Genomic DNA, 22,550 nt, shown 5'->3' with positions numbered 1-22,550 from the left:
CTGCCAAAGAGTTGGGATACATTCAAGACTGCTATGAGCAATTCTAATGCGATCCTTTTGTATGCTGATATAGAGAGTGATCTACTCATGAAAGAAATGAATCAGCAGAACAATGCATCCAATAAGTCTTCCAGTGCTTTGTATACTAGAGGCAGATCACAACAGAAAGGCAACTTTGATAGCAAGGGACGCAGTAAATCACATGGTAAGGATGTTGAATGCCATCATTGTGCCAAGAAGGGTCACTTTAAATGTGACTGCTACAAATGGAAGAAAAGAGAAAGGAAAGGGCAAGAAGACAAATGATAGCAAGGAAGAGAAGAAAGAGAGTCAACCTAAGAAGAGCAATGTCAAAATTGAAGAGGTGAATGTAGTCACTCATAACAGTGACAGTGGGAATGGCGTACTCTTTGTATCTTCACACTTTAGTGCACGTGCTTTACTTGCAGATACGGATGATGGCATGCATAGTTGGATTCTAGATTCAGATGCTTTGTTTCATGTTACCCCTCATGGTGAGTGATTCTCTGACTATACAGAGGGTCGACATAGTGTTGTCCATCTTGGGGATAACTATACATGTGACATTGCAGGTATTGGTAGTGTGCAGTTGCAGTTTCAGCATGGTTCTATCTTCACACTTCAGCATGCACAGCATGTACCTTAGCTCAAGAAGAGTTTGATTAGCATAGGGCAGCTAGATGACGATAGATTTCATACCACCTTTGGTGATGGAAAATGGAATATCTGTAAGGAATCTAGAGTGATTGCCAGAGGTTGTAAAAGTGATACCTTGTATCCTCTCCATGTATCTAGTGTGCGTGACCATGTTGTTGTTGTGACCGAGCAGCCAAGTATTTCTTTGTGCTATGGCCGGTTGGGACACATGAGTCACACTGGAATGAAAGTGCTTTCTTGTTTGGGTTATTTGCCTTGTCTTCATTATGCTAAATTTAGCCATTGTGATCATTGTGTTTATGGTAAGCATGCACAGACGTCTCATAAGAAGTCTCTTTCGCTGAAATCTTCTCCTCTAGAGTTAGTACATTACGATATATGTCAAATGTCAACGTTATCTTTAGGGGGAAATAAATATTTTGTCACCTTTGTCGATGATGCTACACAGAAGGTATGGGTTTACCCTATTCATAGCAAGGATGAAGTGCTTGACAAGTTTAAAAATTTCTTGACATTGGTTGAGAATAAGACTGATAAGACACTTAAGTTTCTTCGCTCTGACAATGGTGAGGAATATGTATCCAAGGCCTTTCATGCATTTTGTGATAGCAAAGGCATAAAAAGAAAGCCTGCCCCTCATAAGCCGCCCCAAAATGGCGTTGTAGAGCATATGAATCGGACCATACAAGATAAGGTCCATACAATGTTGTCTCATGTAGTTTTACCTCATGGTTTTTGGACAAAGGCTGCTATGGCAGCCGTACAATTGATTAATCGATCACCAAACATGTCTTTTGGGGGGGAGGGGAGTTCCCCAAGAAGTGTGGTCGGGCAACCCACCTTCGTATGCACACTTGAAAGTGTTTGGCTGCAAAGTATTTGTGCACATACGTAAGGAAGAACGCAGCAAACTTGAGCCAAAGTCCTGTAAATGTATTTTCCTACGATATGGTGACGAGGGTAAAATGGGGTACAGATTATGGGATCCTGAGAAAAGGAAAGTAATACGCAACAATGATGTTATCTTCTGGGAAGACCACATGCATAAACAGCCCAAAAAGATAGAGGAGATCCATAGGGTTGTATTTCGGGAAGAAATACCTTTTGGACAAACCAATGTGCTCGCTATACAACAGCAAATACCTGCTGTAAATGAACATGCAAATGCAAAAAATAATGCTGAAAATGATCAGTCAGCTATTGCCCATAATGATGAGCCACTGGATGTGTAGAAATAGCCAAGACAACAAGCTGTTAATGCTGATTTGCAGGCTGAAATGCTAGGACAACAAGCTGAAAATGGAAATTTGCAAAAACAGCCAACAAACAATGATCATTGGGTTAGGAGATCGTCTAGGGCTACTAGACATCTGATAGATTCATTCCTGGTGTAAACAATGGGGCTGATTATGTCATGTTGACACACGGTGGTGAACCGTCTTGCTTCAAGGAAGCAATGGACAGACAAGACAGCAAGAAATGGTATAAAGCCATGTTGTCAAAGATGGAATCTCTTGAGAAAAATGGCACTTGGAACTTGGTGTAATTGCCTAAAGGGCAAAAAACCCTTCCATGCAAATGGGTTTACAAGATAAATGTCACTTCTGGTTCCTCGCCAAAGTACAAAGCAAGATTGGTTACGAAGGGATACAAGCAAGAACATGGAGTTGACTTTGCTGAGATCTTTTCTCCTGCAGTCAAGATGACTACATTGAGAACCATTTAAGGCTTGGTTGTAGTTGAAGATATGGAGCTCATACAAATGGATGTAAAGACTGCATTCTTACATGGTGATATGCATGAAGACATATATATGCAACAGCCTGAAGGGTTTGTGGCAAAAGGGAAAGAGAAGATGGTATGTAAACTCAAAAGGAGTTTGTATGGGATGAAACAAGCACCAAGAGAATGGTATCATAAGTTTGATACATTTATGCAATCTCAAGGTTTTCATAGAAGTCAAGTGGATCACTGCATACACACCAAGAAGGCCGTAGATGACAGCCTGATTATCTTGGTTCTGTATGTTGATGACAGACTCACTGAAGCAAAGTCTTCATGGCAGCTTTGACGTGAAGGATCTTGGTGATGCAAATCACATTCTTGGCATGCGAATACTCAGAGATAGGTCAAAAGGATTACTCTATCTATCTCAGCATGAGTATATCTCCAAGGTTTTACAGCATTTCAATATGGAGGGGGGGGGAAACAATTAGGATTCCATTGCCTCCATATGTGAAACTTAGTGCAGAGGACAGCCCTACATCCGATGATGAGAAGGATGAAATGGCCAAGATACCATATGCTTCAGCTGTTCGCAGTTTGATGTATGCTATGGTTGCTACATGTCCTAACATTGCCTTTGCAGTGGGAGTGGTTAGCAAATACATGGCAAACCTTGGTAAAAAGCATTGAAAAGCAGTGAAAGGTATTATGAGATACCTCGAAGGCACAAAGAATCTGTGCATTTGCTTTGGAAAGCAGAAGATATCTATTGTTGGCTTTACGGATGCAAACTATGCTGGTCATGCGGATTGCAGAAAGTCCACTTCTGGGTATGTGTTTACCTTCACATGAGCAGCAGTCTCTTGGATCTCCATGCTATAAAAGTGTGTTGCATTGTCTACTATAGAGGCTGAGTATGTGGCTACCACTGAGGCATGCAAGGAGGCTTTATGGCTTTCACGTTTGGTGGGAGAGCTTGGCATTACAAAGTTACATGTTCTCTATTGTGATAGTCAAAGTACTATCATGCTAGCACGGAGTCTCGTCTTTCATGCAAAGACAAAGCATATACAAGTGAAGTACCACTTCATTAGAGATGTACTTGACAACAAGAGCATTAAGCTTGTCAAAGTGCATACATATGATAATTCTGCAGATCTTCTCACGAGGTATCTTTCAGTAGAGCGGTTGGCTCATTGCCGACAAACGATGGGAGTTGGATAGATATATGTATTTCAGCTTTGTACATACCTAGAGTTAGCTGATTCTTTTCTCCCCTTAAGGCACATTACCTTTAGGTGGGAGGTTGTTAGGAATAAAGGGCCATCGTGTCTTTTATATGTGCACGGGTGTGAACATACCCTTAGCACATTTGTACTTTCATATATATATATATCTATCTAAAAAACCTAAAGAGATACACTCGTCATTGTACCCAAAAACGTCGTGCTCACTCTACTCTCTACTCTGGACTCTCTCTCTATCTCTTTGTTGTGAGAAAGCATTGCGTGTCTCGATCCTCGTGCTCTCTCTATTAACATCTAGGAATCCACTTTCACTTTTCCAAAGACCATGTTGAGCTAGACACTATCTGCCTAGAGTTTGTGCCTTCATTAGACAAATTTTCAGATATTTTAACCAAAGCGGTCAACCAGCCGATTCTTTAGGATCAGCTTAGCTATACCCTCCCCTACTTCTTTCGATTGACGAGGAGAGGGTACTTCCCTCTTGCTTTCCCTTCCAGTTTGAGAGGGGGCAACTACTTCTCTTGATAATGACAATGACGATGCTTACAGGTTTCTCATTCATTTCTTCTTTTGTATTGTACTTGGACATTTGTGACTTCATCCATACTGTCAAGATGACATGATTGTAAAAGGGCACTTGGGCATTCATTCACTATATAGTTCCAGGTATAGTATTCATTCATTACATAGTGTGTGTGAACAAAACTGCTAGGGTTTGCGCTGAGGACACAAAGTGTACGAACATGACAAAAACACAAAGACACAAACAATGACACAGAGGACAAAACTCAAATCCTAAACGCAAAACTCAGAACTCAAACCCTAAACGCAAAACTCAAAACTCAAGCTCAAAAACTCAAACACAAACAGAAGAAGCGAGAGAGAGAACACAACTCTGAAGTGAATGAATGTTGTAAATGAATGTAAGCGTGTACAATGTGCTCAAGGGCAGAGCAATGTCGGAGTGTGGCGTCCACCGAAGACGGATCCCAAGTCTATGACCACCAGTCGAAGCGTAGGAGTGCTGAATAGTGAATGGCAACAGGTTGGTCACCAAAACGCAGTAGTCTAGGGACTCGAAACTGGTAAACGCAGCAATGTACCACCGCTTGGGGACTGGAAACTCTGCACAGACTGTTGTAAATAGCAGGCTGAAACAGTGTCTCAGAGTGTCAGGGCCTACAATGCTGAAAACGCAGGCTGGCTGACCCTGGAGATGATGGACAGCATGCTGAACAGTAGTCTGGGACAGTTTGGAGCACTCGCCAGCAGCTGAGAGCTGTCGCCTACAGCAATGGGCAAGCTGAAGATGATGTGGCTGCAATCGCTGATGGTGGCTGGACAACAGATGGAGGCGGATTGCAGGCTGGAAACTGAGTGCCAACAACAGCAGAGGTTGTGTGGGCTGGTGTAACCTACAAACAAGGCTGATGGTTGAACGGGGGCAGCCTCTCTATTTATAGATGTGAAAGGGCGCATCAAAAATTAGGGTTTTCACTAAACTTTCTCGAAACGCTCCCCGTTTTAGGGTTTCCACTGAACTTTCTCGAACCGCTCCCCGTTTTAGGGTTTTACTCTAAAAGAGCATTTTTAGTGTGTTTTGGAGTTGTTTAAGAGACTAATCAACAAGTAATGCATATTTTAGCTCAACACCTGTCACAACTCTATAGAAATAGAATTTGTATCTTTTTTCATTAATTTGTCTATATAATGATTTATTAAATTTGTTTCTTTTGAACTAATTAGATATAAAGAAAAGTGCATTGGAGCTGGACACTGATGAGTGGTCACAGGTTATGGTGGACCAACGCGGTGGATTAGAGAAAAGATAGTTCACACTTCCATCTATATGGCCCGATTAGGCGCCTGTGACTTGAACTCACGCATATCAGGGTTAGACTCACACACAGAAAGAATTGATGCCTTGAAGTGTCGGCTAGATCCGCCAGAACAGACAATTACAATCAACAAGATGGCATGATCATGAAATGCTTCTACAATGTGTATGTGTGGGCTGAAAGCTTGAAATGCACATTTCTTTGCATAGGAAAGTCACATGAAGATTCTGATACCGATTTTGCGATGTACACGGAAAAAGCTTTCATATGACACCCATATTGGGGGTCCCTAAATTTTAGGAGCCTCGAATTAGCCTAAAAATGCTAGTCCTAAAAAATAGGGATGTCATTCTAAAAATAGTAAATTCTGTACGTTGACTGTGCTTACTAAACTTGGTTATTTCTATTCTTGACAATATTCAGCCCAAAAAGGAAGGCCATAGAGAACAGACAAGTGTCAAGACACTTGTCACACAAGTTTCCAAGTGTCCCACCACTTGTCACTTCTCATGACATGCCACTCCACTTTCCCCTTTTGTACTAGCTCTTCCCTCTCCTATCAATAAGAGCTCGTTTTTCTTCATTCAGCATCATTTTTCTTTGCTGTAAACTCATGTACAGTACCCACAGATAGCCAGAAACTGGCCCCATCCATCCCCATCATCATCCCCCACTTCTCCATTATCAAATTCCTCCATATTCCCTCTTCTATCATTGGTGTTTTACAAGACAGCAAGCCTGTAAATTCATTACAGCACCTCCTTCTCGAGCTCTTTCTTTTATTGTAGCAACAAGAAGCAAGCCCTATCCATGTACTGCTGATCAACGATGAAGAAAGGCTGATTTCCCCTCTTTCTTCTCTCATACTGTAAAGAAATCAGTTCTTATCATTGCATAATAGATAATGCATGTGTGTTTGTACATCTTTGCATGATCCTGTGAGAGTGAGAATTACTTCTCCTCACTCTCGGGTTGATTGTAACTAGGCTCTTCCCTAAGGGACTTTGTGCAAAAATACATTCCTTCGGGGGGGGGGGGGGGGGGGGGGAGGTTTTGCCTATCTTCAACCCTCAATCTTGTCTCCGTTACTTCTATATTTTCATGGCTGTAATTTTGAGAGTAATTTTCATTTTCAGCTTTAAGTGTTCATTCTCTTTTATATTAAATCTCGAAAACAAGCGAATATCATAATTGTTAAGCATACTACGTTGTTCGGGGCGTTTACAGTTGTATCAGAGCTTTGGCTCGGTCCTCACCCCAACAATGGTAGTGCTTACAATTATAAGTTTGTTTGTTTTCAGCCCTTGCATTGAGTGCTTGAGCATATATTTTTTTAGAGTCTCAATGGATCAGTCGAGTGCTATCCTTCAAGCCATTCAAAGTCTAAGAGAGGAGAATGAGCAAATTCGTGAGCAACTTCTCAAACTAGAAAAAGTTGAGAATCCCAAAGAATTCAAGGAAAGAAGCCCATTTGCTTCAAGGAGACAAAGCCATAGCAATGAAAGGAGCCGATCAAGAAGTCCAACTACTTCTAAGAGGCAATCCCATTCTACTTCAAGACAAAGAAAGAGATCGTGTCGAAGCTCATCCTCTTCTTCAAAGTCATCTGGCGCCTACTCTGATGGACCCTCTTCTAGTAACGAAGAGTCACACCCTTCTCGTGGAAGACCTCATCATCGTCAAAGGCGTCGACATTCTTCACCCTCGTCTCCATCTTCATCCCCATCAAGCACTTCATCATTTTCAACCTCAAGATCCGGGCATGGACGAAGGCATAAGAAGAAGAAGAAGACTAAGTCACTATCTCAACTTAAAAAGAAGATCAAGTACAGTATGTATGATGGTTCCCGAAATCCTGATCTTCTTCTAAAGTTTATTCGTCAATTTCAAATTTTGTATAGTCGTGACAAGTATAAAGAAAAAGAAAAGATTAAGTTTGCAGCTTTACATTTGACCGACTTAGCCCATACTTCGTGGACGGGGTTGGAATATGATCATGCTGCCCCAAAATCATGGCGGTCCTTTGTTCGCATGATACAAAGCCAATTTTTTCCTGTTCATTTCAAAAGAGAGATAAAAATGGAATGGGATCGGCTTTGGCAAAGGAAAAATGAGTCACTTGGTGACTATACCAAGAGATTTTGGGAGCTACTTTTGAAGGTTCAAGAAGATCAACAGTTCGGAAAAGCTTAAGAAGTTTCAAGGAGGTCTGCATTTTAAACTTCGTATTGCTCTTAATCATTATCATTGTTCTAGTCTCAGGGAACTCATTGACCATGCTGAGACATGGGAAATGGAGCACAATGGCAACAAATCATTCCAAAAGAATGATAAGAAGAGAGTAACTGATGATGAGGGACAAAAACAGCGGCAAAAGTAGCCATCAAATCAAAAGAAGATGAAGCGCTATGCACTTCCTAATGCTCCTCAATTTCGCTCCAATCTATACCCACAAGCAAAGCAACTTTTCGAAGAATAAAAGCAGCGCTTCATGAAAGAAGGGAAGTGCTTTAAATGTGGACAAACAGGCAACATAGCGAAGCAATGTCCAAACAAAGGACAAAGCAAGGTTTCTGACAACAACCCTAAGTCGCCAGTGAAAATCAATGCTATCAGTGATGTAGTTGCAAACACAACTCACACTCCAGAGATGCGCAAATTATTAAAAGCTTGGGGATAGTTGCAAGGTAAGCAAGCACTATTCTTGATAGATCTTGGGGCGAATGAAAATGTCATTTCCTTGCAATTAGCTAAAGAGCTTGGATTAAAGAATGAAGAGATGGACACTCCGGCAGAAGTTCGCCAAGCTTTAAATGCCGATGAAAGTGACATAGTGAAAACTGTGACACCCTACATTGACAAGCTCAAGTTTCAAATTCAAGGCTACAGTAACAAAGATACCTTCTGTGTCGGAGACCTTGATGGTTGCGATGTGATTCTTAGCATGCCCTGGAATCATAGACTAGATTCAACCATCTTCTCTCAGAAAAAGAAGGTAGAACTCACCAACAAAGGCAAGAAGTACGAGATCCAAGCTGGAGTTTCTAGAGACACCATACCTATGGTAAGCCATATGCAAGTCTCTAGAGCAATTAAGGATTGTGTTCAATGTTGTTTACCTTATGTCACTGATGTAAAAGATAATATGAATGCTGAAAACCAAGAGCGACTTCAACTCTTGGAAAAGTATAAAGGTTGTTTTTCGGAAGATCTTTCTTATCAGCTTCCCCCAGAAAGGCCAGAAGACCATCATATTGATATTATTCCGGGCAATTCTCCTCCTAATATAGCACCATACCGTGTGAGCCGTCCTCAACAAGAAGAAATCAGAAAGCAAGTCGAAGACCTACTCAACCGTGGGCTAATTAGGCCAAGTAGCTCAACATTTGTTCACCCATTCTTCTTGTTCAAAAGAAAGATGGCACATTCAGAATATGCATTGATCATCGAGCCCTCAACAAAATCACTGTGAAGAATTGGTTTCCTATTCCCAGAATTGACGACATTTTGGATCGTCTAGGAGACTCAAAGGTTTTCAGCTGCATTGATCTAAAGAGTGGTTATCATCAAATTAGGGTAATACCACAAGATGTACACAAAACTGCTTTCCGCACTTCATAAGGTCTTTATGAATTGTTGGTGGTTCCTTCCGGATTAACCAATGCACCAGCCACCTTTAATCGAATGATGGAGCGCATCTTTAGAGAGCATCGACAATATGTCGGTACTTTCTTTGATGATATTCTTGTCTTTAGCAAGAATGAAGAGGAGCATCATTAGCACTTGGAGATTGTTCTACAATTACTTCAACAAAATCAACTCTTGGTAAATGGTAAAAAGAGTGAATTTTTCATGCATAAAATAAATTACCTTGGGCATGTCATCTCTTCTGAAGGGATTCAAATGGATCCTGAAAATATCAGTATAATCCAAGAATGGCCTCATCTTCATGATGTACATGAGGTGCGATCGTTTCTTGGCTTATGCTCTTAGTACCGCTGCTTCATCAAGCATTTTGCACATATGGCTTCTCCACTTCATGACCTTACAAAGAAGAAGATCTCTTTCCAATGGAAGAAAAAAGAGAAGGCAGTCTTCACAAGGCTGAAAACAGCTCTTACTTCTGGACCTATTCATATTATTCCAGATTTGGTAAAACCATTTGTGGTGGAAGCAGATGCTTGCGGTGATTGTATTGGTGCAGTGCTAACTCAAGAAGGCCATGCTGTAGCCTTTGAAAGCCGCCGTCTAAATGATGTGGAGAAAAGGTATGACATGTATGAAAAGGAGCTCTTAGCAGTGGTTCATGCTTTGAAGATATGGAAACATTATCTTTAAGGCAACGAATTCCTTATTAAAACTGATCATCAGAGCTTGAAGTATTTCAAGACTCAAAATCGATTCTTGGTAAATGGTAAAAAGAGTGAATTTTTCATGCATAGAATAAATTACCTTGGGCATGTCATCTCTTCTGAAGAGATTCAGATGGATCCTGAAAAGATCAGGATAATTCAAGAATGGCCTCATCTTCATGATGTACATGAGGTGCGATCGTTTCTTGGCTTATGCTCTTATTACCGCCGCTTCATCAAGCATTTTGCACATATGGCTTCTCCACTTCATGACCTTACAAAGAAGAAGACCTCTTTCCAATGGAAGGAAAAAGAGAAGGCAGCCTTCACAAGGTTGAAAACAGCTCTTACTTCTGGACCTGTTCATATCGTTCCAGATTTGGTAAAACCATTTGTGGTGGAAGCAGATGCTTGCGGTGATTGTATTGGTGCAGTGCTAACTCAAGAAGGCCATGCTGTAGCCTTTGAAAGCCGCCGTCTAAATGATGTGGAGAAAAGGTATGACATGTATGAAAAGGAGCTCTTAGCAGTGGTTCATGCTTTGAAGATATGGAAACATTATCTTTTAGGCAATGAATTCCTTATTAAAACTGATCATCAGAGCTTGAAGTATTTCAAGACTCAAAAGCATTTTCTCTTCTTCTTTGTTTATTAAATATAGCAAGGCTTGATGGTCCGCAAAGAAAGTGAAAGGCGTGGCTAATAAATAATGCCGAAACTTCTTCAGGGCAAATACCATGGCCAGACCTTCTCTTTCTATCATTGAGTAGTTCATCTCGGTCTCAGTAATTAATGGATTAACACTTGTCCAAGGGTCAATTAATTGGCTAGGCCATTTGCAACCCAAAGTGGTCCCATGCATTAATTAACCCTTGGACAAGTGTTAATCCATTAATTAACGCCTAGTCCCTAGTGTCACCCACTGACACTTAATGGCCAATTAATGGTACTAGGAGCAAACTAACACCAAAATTCACCTAGAATCTAACAAGTGTAACTTGTTACAACTTTTGCCTTTGACACCCATCTTTTTCAGAGGGTCCTTCAACTTTCAACTATAAAAAAGTAGCTTGCACCTCACATTTGCAACACATGTGCATCTTTTAATTGCACATTTGATTAATCCTTTAATCAAATGCCAATTAAACATAAGCAAAGCATCAAATTTTCACGTCCTCGTGCCAGACCACCCCCTTGAAATCCTTGCAATCGTCCTCGATTGCACTGTAATGTGTCAAAGTAAACAATACTACATTGGAATTTCCACAAGGCATCAGAGTCAACACAACATTGGCCACTACTGGCTAAATATCTCATATGCCCACCATTTTCTGAAAATTTCCAGCCGGCACAAACATAGCATAAAGCTCAACAATAGTCCAAAACTAATGCGAGAAACTCATCAGATGCATCCCAAATTCTTGTTTCTCAACAGTGCTGACTACACAACCATAGTAAAGTATAAACCGAGCCGAAACCATGGCTGAATTGTCAATGGCATTCAATACACATGCTGCTGTCCATAGAACCAGCTGAATACCACTGAAACTAATGATCATACACTGAAAACTAGCACTCGGTAATCAGTCTCTTATGATCATAACCTGATGCAAATGTACAGTTTCAAAGCTGCAGTGAAAACCATACCCATCTGCATACATACCACAGTGACTAGTACACTGAATAGTGACCTCATGGCAGACATACTGTCAGCACAGTACCTTGGATGCATGCTGAATACATCTGAGATCCACTATACACGAGAACAGTCCATTCCTAGAGGAGTGGAAGTGCTACATCCCCCTTGAGTATCAGGTGGTACTCTGGACCCTTCCCCTACTAAACCTGATAGAGCCCAATCCAAAGTTGGCTCTAACTGAAAGGCATCAAGGTAAAGCTACAACAACTGAGGATGGTCTGCCCAGTCATCCTGCAAATGCTTTTGAGTCTTGAAATACTTCAAGCTCTGATGATCAGTTTTAATAACAAATTCATTGCCTAAAAGATAATGTTTCCATATCTTCAAAGCATGAACCACTGCTAAGAGCTCCTTTTCATACATGTCATACCTTTTCTCCACATCATTTAGATGGCGACTTTCAAAGGCTACGACATGGCCTTCTTGATTTAGCACTGTACCCATACAATCACCGCCAGCATCTGCTTCCACCACAAATAGTTTTACCAAATCTGGAATAATAGGAACAAGTCCAAAAGTAAGAGCTGTTTTCAGCCTTGTGAAGGCTGCCTTCTCTTTTTCCTTCCATTGGAAAGAGATCTTCTTCTTTGTAAGGTCATGAAGTGGAGAAGCCATATGTGCAAAATCCTTGATGAAGTGGCAGTAATAAGAGCATAAGCCAAGAAACGATCGCACCTCATGTACATCGTGAAGATGAGGCCATTCTTGGATTATCCTGATCTTTTCAGGATCCATCTGAATCCCTTCAGAATAGATGACATGCCCAAGGTAATTTATTTTATGCATGAAAAATTCACTCTTTTTACCATTTACCAAGAGTTGATTTTGTTGAAGTAATTGTAGAACAATCTCCAAGTGCTAATGATGCTCCTCTTCATTCTTCCTAAAGATAAGAATATCATCAAAGAAAGTACCGACATATTGTCAATGCTCTCTAAAGATGCGCTCCATCATTCGATTAAAGGTGGCTGGTGCATTGGTTAATCCGAAAGGAACCACCAAGAATTCATAAAGACCGTATGAAGTGCGGAAAGCAGTTTTGTGTACATCTTGTGGTATTACCCTAATTTGATGATAACCACTCTTTAGATCAATGCGGCTGAAAACCTTTGAGTCTCCTAGACGATCCAAAATGTCGTCAATTCTGGGATTTGTTGAGGACTCGATAATCAAGGCACATCCTGAATGTGCCATCTTTCTTTTGAACAAGAATCACACTGGTGAACAAAATGGTAAGCTAATTGGCCTAATTAGCCCACGGTTGAGTAGGTCTTCGACTTGCTTTCTGATTTCTTCTTGTTGAGGACAGCTCACACGGTATGGTGCTATATAAGGAGGAGAACTGCCCGGAATAATATCAATATGATGGTCTTCTGGCCTTTCTGGGGGAAGCTGATAAGAAAGATCTTCCGAAAAACAATCTTTATACTTTTCCAAGAGTTGAAGTCGCTCTTAGTTTTCAGCATTCATATTATCTTTTACATCAGTGACATAAAGTAAACAACATTGAACACAATCCTTAATTGCTCTAGAGACTTGCATATGGCTTACCATAGGTATGGTGTCTCTAGAAACTCCAGCTTGGATCTCGTACTTCTTGCCTTTGTTGGTGAGTTCTACCTTCTTTTTCTGAGAGAAGATGGTTGAATCTACTCTATGATTCCACGGCATGCCAAGAATCACATCGCAACCATCAAGGTCTCCGATACAAAAGGTATCTTTGTCCCTGTAGCCTTGAATTTGAAACTTGAGCTTGCCAATGTAGGGTGTCACACTCTTCACTGTGTCACCTTCATCGGCATTTAAAGCTTGGCGAACTTCTGCCGGAGTGTCCATCTCTTCACTCTTTAATCCAAGCTCTTTAGCTAATTCCAAGGAAATGACATTTTCATTCGCCCCAAGATCTATCAAGAATAGTGCTTGCTTACATTGCAACTGTCTCCAAGCTTTTAATAATCTGCGCATCTCTGGAGTGTGAGTTGTGTTTGCAACTACATCACTGATAGCATTGATTTTCATTGATTTTCACTGGCGACTTAGGCTTGTTGTCAGAAACCTTGCTTTGTTCTTTGTTTGGACATTGCTTGGCTATATGGCATGTTTGTCCACATTTAAAGCACTTCCCTTCTTTCATGAAGCACTGCTTTTCTTCTTCCGAAAGTTGCTTTACTTGTGGGTATAGATTGGAGCGAAATTGAGGAGCATTAGGAGGTGCACAGGGCTTCGTCTTCTTTTGATTTGATGGCTGCTTTTGCCACTGTTTTTGTCCTTCATTTGGGGCTGAATACTCCTCATCATCAGTTACTCTCTTCTTATCATTCTTTTGGAATGATTTGTTGCCATTGTGCTCCATTTTCCATGTCTCAGCATGGTCAATGAGTTCCCTGAGACTAGAACAATGATAATGATTAAGAGCAATACGAAGTTTAAAATGCAAGCCTCCTTGAAACTTCCTAAGCTTTTCCGAACTGCTGATCTTCTTGAAATGGTGGACCTTCAAAAGGAGCTCCCAAAATCTCTTGGTATAGTCACCAAGTGACTCATTTTTCCTTTGCCAAAGCCGATCCCATTCCATTTTTACGTCTCTTTTGAGATGAACAGGAAGAAATTGGTTTGGATCATGCGAATAAAGGACCGCCATGATTTTAGGGCAGCATGATCATATTCCAACCCCGTCCACCAAGTATGGGCTAAGTCGGTCAAATGTAAAGCTGCAAGCTTAATCTTTTCTTTTTCTTTATACTTGTCACGACCATACAAAATTTAAAATTGACGAATAAACTTCAGAAGAAGATCAGGATTGGAACCATTATACATACCGAACTTGATCTTCTTTTCAAGTGAGATAGTGACTTAGTCTTCTTCTTCTTCTTATGCCTTCGTCCATGCCCGGATCTTGAGGTTGAAAATGATGAAGTGCTTGATGGAGATGAAGATGGAGACGAGAGTGAAGAATGTCGACGCCTTTGACGATGATGAGGTCTTCCACGAGAAGGGTGTGACTCTTCGTTACTAGAAGAGGGTCCATCAGAGTAGGCGCCAGATGACTTTGAAGAAGAGGATGAGCTTCGATACGATCTCTTTCTTTGTCTTGAAGTAGAATGGGACTGCCTCTTAGAAGTAGTTGGACTTCTTGATCGGCTCCTTTCATTGCTATGGCTTTGTCTCCTTGAAGCAAATGGGCTTCTTTCCTTGAATTCTTTGGGATTCTCAACTTTTTCTAGTTTGAGAAGTTGCTCACGAATTTGCTCATTCTCCTCTCTTAGACTTTGAATGGCTTGAAGGATAGCACTCGACTGATCCATTGAGACTCTAAAAAAATATATGCTCAAGCACTCAATGCAAGGGCTGAAAACAAACAAACTTATAATTGTAAGCACTACCACTGTTGGGGTGAGGACCGAGCCAAAGCTCTGATACAACTGTAAATGCCCCGAACAACGTAGTATGCTTAACAATTATGATATTCGCTTGTTTTCGAGATTTAATATAAAAGAGAATGAACACTTAAAGCTGAAAATGAAAATTACTCTCAAAATTACAGCCATGAAAATATAAAAGTAACGGAGACAAGATTGAGGGTTGAAGATAGGCAAAACCTCCCCCCCCCCCCGAAGGAATGTATTTCTGCACAAAGTCCCTTAGGGAAGAGCCTAGTTACAATCAACCCGAGAGTGAGGAGAAGTAATTCTCACTCTCACAGGATCATGCAAAGATGTACAAACACACATGCATTATCTATTATGCAATGATAAGAACTGATTTCTTTACAGTATGAGAGAAGAAAGAGGGGAAATCAGCCTTTCTTCATCGTTGATCAGCAGTACATGGATAGGGCTTGCTTCTTGTTGCTACAATGAAAGAAAGAGCTCGAGAAGGAGGTGCTGTAATGAATTTACAGGCTTGCTGTCTTGTAAAACACCAATGATAGAAGAGGAAATATAGAGGAATTTGATAATGGAGAAGTGGGGGATGATGATGGGGATGGATGGGGCCAGTTTCTGGCTATCTGTGGGTACTGTACATGAGTTTACAGCAAAGAAAAATGATGCTGAATGAAGAAAAACGAGCTCTTATTGATAGGAGAGGGAAGAGCTAGTACAAAAGGGAAAAGTGGAGTGCCATGTCATGAGAAGTGACAAGTGGTGGAACACTTGGAAACTTGTGTGACAAGTGTCTTGACACTTGTCTGTTCTCTATGGCCTTCCTTTTTGGGCTGAATACTGTCAAGAATAGAAATAACCAAGTTTAGTAAGCACAGTCAACGTACAGAATTTACTATTTTTAGAATGACATCCCTATTTTTTAGGACTAGCATTTTTAGGCTAATTCGAGGCTCCTAAAATTTAGGGACCCCCAATATGGGTGTCATATGAAAGTTTTTTCCGTATACATCGCAAAAACGATATCAGAATCTTCATGTGACTTTCCTATGCAAAGAAATGTGCATTTCAAGCTTTCAGCCCACACATGCACATTGTACAAGCATTTCATGATCATGCCATCTTGTTGACTGTAACTGTCTGTTCTAGCGGATCTAGCCCACACTTCAAGACGTAAATCCTTTCTATGTGCGAGTCTAACCCTGATATGCGTGAGTTCTAGTCACAGGTGCCCAATCGAGCCATATAGATGGAAATGTGAACTATCTTTTCTCTAACCCACCGCGTGGGTCCACCATAACCTGTGACCACTCATCAGTGGCCAGCTCCAATGCACTTTTCTTTATATCTAATTAGTGCAAAGGAAACAAATTTAATAAATCATTATATATACAAATTAATGAAAAAAGATACAAATTCTGTTTCTATAGAGTTGTGACATGGAGCGACACTCCTTGTCCACATGGCCTGCTCTCTACCAATGTGTGCAAAACCGGTTTTTCTTAGAAAGTTGCTGCCAGAGAGGTCTTGATTATTTGGTTCCCTCTAAGAAAGAGAAGTCACCCTTTGATTCGCTTGCCTTCGCATGTAGTGAGTTCTTGCCACTGGTGGTTTTTCCTCCCGAAGAAGAGGCAACCAACGCCCTCTACTCTAAATAAGGCTGTGATGAGGATTTCTTGTGGACTTAATCATACAGCCTTGCGTAACGCAAGAACTGGCACTCAAACTCGTAGAAGGTTGGCAATCGAGATTGAGAGATGATGTGATGAATGAAATCGAAGTATTTTGCGGGCAACTTATTCAAGAAGAATGTAACCTAATCATCATTTGACTTTGGAGAGCCTGTAGTGGCGAAGTCAGCAAGTAACCACCTATAGTCAGCCAGCTTGACTTTTAAATCATCCACTTCGTTAAGAGAGAACTCTTGAAGCTCAAAGTCGAGATTGATGCGCCGAGTACGATCACGATCCGCATAGCGATCCAGAAGGTGACTCCAACGGTCTGACACGAGCGGGAAGTGCTGCAACTGAGAGTGAAACTCAGGAAGCAATCCCTGCATCGGCTCAACATTGGTTGTAGCATTGCGGAGTCTCCATTGACGGATGTAGTCAGGGTGAGCTAGTCGAGGGTCCGGCATAGACTCTAGACCAATGACAAGGTCCCAAAGACCCTGAGACTCAAGCACTTGTTGCATGAAATTCGACCAAGTAGTGAAATTTGACCCGTTAAAATGTGTGTTATCCATGAAGGCATTCTTGGCCGTTGCAACAGGAGTGGTAGTGCTCGAAGATGGATAGTGTGAAAAAGTGTAGTAGGGGAAGGATGAGGGAGTGGAGTACACTTGGAAATGGGCCCTAGAGTACCCACCAGGCATGCAGATAGTGTGCAAGGTGGATCCATAGGTAGGGATGGGCTGACTAGGCATGGGCATGGTAGCCACATGAGGAACCCAAGGAGGTGGGATGGGAACACTGGGAGCAGACGATGGGAATCCCTGCATAGGTGTAACCCAAGGAGAGTGAAGACGCACCATAAGCTGAGGATGGAAACCCCTGCGTATGAGTAGTCATGGGAGATGTGAAGCTGGGCATAGTGAGGGGGATGCCCATCACAATCGACTCAAGAGTTATAGGTGTGCTCATTTGCTGAAAGGTGAGAGGATTCCCATCACAATCGACCGAGGAGTTATAGATGCGCTCATTTCCTTAAAGGTGAGAGGCACTGTATTAAAGGATGGCATTCCCCCCTAACAAAGTACCATGGTGCAAAGAGGTGGAGAATGGGGTGAAGGAAAATGTGCTAGGAGCGGGGATGAAAGATCCAACCCCTAGGGTGTGTGAAGCAGATATGGAGTGTAATCCAAGATTTTGGAAAGATGATGAGAGATTATCAAGGTGTGATATAGAAGAGGGCGGAATGGGAGAAAAGTGACAAGTGTGTGATATGCTCAAATGAAACAGAAGTTGTAGATGTACTTGAATTTCGTCTGCTTCGTGGGCCCTCTCTATTAAAGTTCACATACGCAAAGCCATCTAAAACCTGTATCTCAAAAGAAAAAACAGGCGAGGGTCTTGATTCATGTAACACAAAAGAATTGTACAAACCTGATCTTGGACCTGGCTAAGATGATGAAGATAGATCGCCAAACATTCCGAATGCCGTAGTATGTCCTCCATGATCGGAGAGGTGGCCAGCTTTACCAACCGGTCCGGATGTGGTAGCAAAACTGGTAGGTGGGGTGTAAACATCACCGTACTTATTGCGATAGTACTCCTCAAAGTCCTCTCATAGAAACAAGGAACGCCCGTTCCGAGCCTTAGGAACGGATTAACGTGTTCCAGCATGTGTCTAGCAGCGAAACGCCTATGGAACGTTCCTGCTTCTTCCCAGCCCCGTTCCTTCCCATTCCGCGCCGTTTCAAGCCGTTCCCTAGAACACGCCTGCTCCCGTCTCTGTCGCCTGCTCCGCTTGCCTCGCCCGCCTACTCCCGACTACCTCGCCTTGGCCCTACCTGCTCCCGCCTCTCCTGCCCGCCTGGCCTACGACCCACCGCCTCTCCGACCCGCCTGAGTGAGTGAGCGGGTGAGACACACACGAGATAGATGCACATACACACACATATATACAAACATGTGTGCTTGTGTGGGTGTGTGTGACATATGATTACTAATCATGTTGCTACTAATTGTGTTGTTGGTCCCCCCTTGAAAAGCGTGATCCATTAGGTCACTAAATTGGCACGTCGAACATGACCTTTTCAATGCCTACCATACTACTACCCATAATCTAGTTGTCCCATATTGTACCTAGCATATCATGCCACCCTTCTCACTTCCACCATACTACTAGATAAACCAATTTGCAATCTTCCAACTAACTTAATCTATGAGAGCTCTCTCTCTCTCTCTCTCTCTCTCTCTCTCTCTCTCTCTCTCTCTCTCTCTCTCTCTCTCTCTCTCTCTCTCTCTCTCTCTCTCTCTCTATATATATATATATATATATATATATATATATATATATATATATATATATATGCCGTTTCCTCCATCCCGTTCTCTAACTTTAGGCGTTCCCCCGTTCCAGGGGGTCTCGTTCCCCGATTCTGGTAACTATGCCTCCTTTGTCATGTTAGTGAAATCTCGTGAAGGTGGAGTGTCATTCTCCTCACCGAGTCCATAATGCTATCTCAGGGCCTCCAACGATGGAGAAGCCTGATAAGACATCATAAGAACTGGAGAATAAGGTGTCTGGGACATTGTGATTTGGTTACGAGTCGTATTGTGTGCCTCGCGCAAAGACTAGCTCTCAACAATTTTGCAGGATACTCTTTACAAGAGCACCGGCTTTGATACCATGTTAAGAAGACTGCTAGGGTTTGCACTGAGGACACATAGAGTGTACGACCACGGCCGAAACACAAAGACACAGACACAGACACAGAGGGCAAAACTCAAACCCTAAACGCAAAACTCAAAACTCAAACACAAACAGAAGAAGGGAGAGAGAGAACACAACTCTGAAGTGAACGAATGTTGTAAATGAATGTAAGAGTGTACAGTGTGCTCAAGGGCAAAGCAATGTCGGAGTATGACGTCCACCGAAGACAGATCCCAAGTCTGTGACCACCAATCGGAGTGTAGGAGTGCTGAATAGTTAATGGCAACAGACTGGTCACCAAAATGCAGCAGTCTGGAGGCTGGAAACTGGTAAACGCAGCAGTGTACCACCGATCGGGGGCTGAAAACTGTGCACAGTCTGCTGTAAACAGCGGGCTGAAACAGTGTCTGAGAGTGTCAAGGCCTGCAATGCTGAAAACGCAGGCTGGCTGACCCTGCAGATGATGGACAGCAGGCTGAACAGCAGTCTGGGACAGTTTAGAGCAATCGCCAATAGCTGAAAGCTATCGCCTACAGCAATGGACAGGCTGAAGATGATGTGGCTGCAGTCGATGATGCCGGACAACAGATGGAGACAGGCTGCAGGCTAGAAACTGGGCATCAACAGCAGCAAAGGGTGTGTGGGCTGGTGTAACCAGCAAACAAGGATGATGGCTGAATGGGGGCAGCCTGTCTATTTATAGATGTGGAAGGGCGCCCCAAAAATTAGGGTTTCCACTAAACTTTCTTGAACCGCTCCCCGTTTTAGGATTTCCACCAAACTCTCTCAAACCGCTCCCCGTTATAGGGTTTTACTCTAAAAGAGCATTTTTAGTGCGTTTTGGGGCTTTTTAAGAGGCTAATCAGCAAGTAATGCATATTTTAGCTCGACACTGTGTTTGTTGCATGAGCATTGTATATTCGAAAGTCATATCACTTCATTCATCCTTTGTGTTCCTTGTCTCTGAGTTACCCTAACCCTAATTGTATTTTTCTATCAGTTTGTGCTTTGTCGTACAGTGTTATTTGTGTTTCTGTGTTAGGGTATTTCTAAACACTCTCTGCACTATCGCTTGTTTTGACATGGTATCAGAGCATACCTATTATTTTGAGAGGTCATAGGGAGGGAGGCAATGTCCAATTTCAAAGGTCTGCATGATGCAGCCCAAGGAGCTGAGTTATCCTGGAAAGAGAGAAATACCATATTGTACCAGCATTCATTATTCTTGTGAATTGTAATCCTTTTCCCTAAGAAGAATAAGAAGCCATACTTTGAAGGGGCTGGGAAGGAATCTCCATAGCCAAGAGACATACTTTCAGAATGCCAAATATTCTGGAGATCAAGCTAGGAAAAGAAGCTTGATCTAGTGCCTGTATATGCAAAATGAAAAGTATGAAAAGATAAGAGAATAAAACGATGAAGACCATAACTGCTACGTAAGCACCATTGCCACTATTTTATTAACAAACATATATATAACTTCATGGCTCCAAACTTTGAAAAGGTTGCAGGAATATGCTCCCTATTGCTCTTTTGGAGAAGGAAAGCCTACATTGATAGATGTTTACCGACAACAAATGTCCAAATTAGAGAAGCATGTGCATTGTGAAGACAAGTGGGCTAGCAAAGCACACCCCAACAAACAAACAAACCACCACCCCCGGAAAAGAAAAACAAAAAAAGTCAAATAAATGGAATGAGAAATGGGCAATAGATATGGGAACCTCTATACAAGTGAGATAAGAGATGCACAATGCAGACGGAGCAGCACAACCAGTGCCAACTCCTGAAGAAGCCGAAACAAGGGTGCAGCATTTCCGTCCACGCTGCCTTTCTCAGCCTTAGTAAATCCTCTGCTCCATATACCGCTGCATTGACTGTGTTTCACTGTCATGCTGCTCCCCGGACCATTTCCTTCAGTTCTCAGCATTGAGTTTGGTGGTTTGCTGTTTTCACCATCTGTCGAATTAGCATATACTTGTTCAGAATTCCTAAGCCTGCTCCATCGAGAGAGAATTGCTGTTGGACAGCCTGCCACTCCTTGAGCATCCTGTATCATACCTAATGTACTCAGTTTGTTAATTGAGTTCATTCGTTGATTAGATCATTCTCATTTCCATCTCTGAGCCTTCTTTTGTTAGTTGTGTTGATTTGTACACTCTGTTAGCTCTAGGGTTCTCACTGCAGCACACTGTACGTGACACACTCTCAACACATATTTCATAACGAGTCATGTAGGATATGGTGCAAGGCCCAAGTTTGGCTTAGCTTCAACGAAGCTCGAGGTCAGTTGGGCTAATGATTCATGGATATGACCTATACTTGACAAGTATACACAGCAGCTGACCTGCACTGTACATGAACCTATGGTATGGCTTTGTCAAGAATATCTATGTTTGTTATTGTCAGCAGGGATGACTTAACTGACTAGCTTGTTCCTTTAAATATAACAAATTAAAGATGCAAAACTCTAATGAAGTTAATGAAAACCTTGTTTGAAATGGAAAGCACGTGCAAGGAAAATATTCAAAATTAGTAGATTCAACAAAGCAACTTGCAATAAACAGAGTGCAAAAATGACTGCCTTTCACACTGTTGGCAGAATGGCTAAGCTAGCCATAAAATGGACCCTCAGGCCTCACTATCCTGTCTTTCATCAGCCAAAACTTTGCACTAAGAGTTCATAAATGCTCAACTATTTTCGCACAGGCTGCAAAATTCACAATGCTCCACATTAAACTGAAACAAAGTAAGTTAAACGATTGCATGCAAAAAATTCTACAGCCATCTGCAGGTGTTCTGTGCTGATATCAGGTCAACGTACCTCCTCGATAGACCAGCATCTCCACTGGCATCTTGTATAGCAACATCTGATGAAGTAGAACTTGCACGCCCAGGTACAAGATGATTGACATAATCCGACCTGTCAGTGTCAATACAGACTCAGCACATCTAGAAACTACCATAAATGTTTCAATAAGTTTGATAAAATCTTACATTGACATGCCAAAAGAAATGTCATTTCCAGCTGCTGATGTCATCACATAGCGAATGTTATCAGTTACCGGACTGTCCACCCCATGTGGTTCTAGTGGGATCCAAGCCTGCAGAAACATTCAAAGACAGTCAGTAAAAGACAACACAATATCTAAAATGTGATTTCTAGTGAAAGAGCAGTTGCACAAATAAAATGTAACTTACAACTGAAATGTAATTGCCTATGAAAGAATATTGCATATTAATGAAATCAT

General features: G+C 41.8%; 1 protein-coding gene across 1 annotated transcript in view; it reads right to left on the bottom strand.

Annotated features, from left to right (window-relative positions):
* LOC148033661 (SIN-like family protein) overlaps positions 1-22,550 on the bottom strand; it is an 87,692-nt gene that overhangs the window by 32,813 nt on the left and 32,329 nt on the right. The window contains exons 7-8 of the mRNA XM_087681577.1: positions 22,297-22,403; positions 22,124-22,222 (exon numbers count right to left, since the gene is read on the bottom strand). Of these exons, the coding sequence (XP_087537703.1) occupies positions 22,124-22,222; positions 22,297-22,403 (206 nt within the window). The remainder of the gene's footprint in view (positions 1-22,123; positions 22,223-22,296; positions 22,404-22,550) is intronic.

Source organism: Lygodium microphyllum, chromosome 7 (assembly GCF_053477565.2).
Source record: "Lygodium microphyllum isolate KBCC chromosome 7, Lygodium_microphyllum_v1.1.10, whole genome shotgun sequence".
Classification (NCBI taxonomy): domain Eukaryota; kingdom Viridiplantae; phylum Streptophyta; class Polypodiopsida; order Schizaeales; family Lygodiaceae; genus Lygodium; species Lygodium microphyllum.
This window is presented reverse-complemented; position numbering and strand designations above follow the sequence as displayed.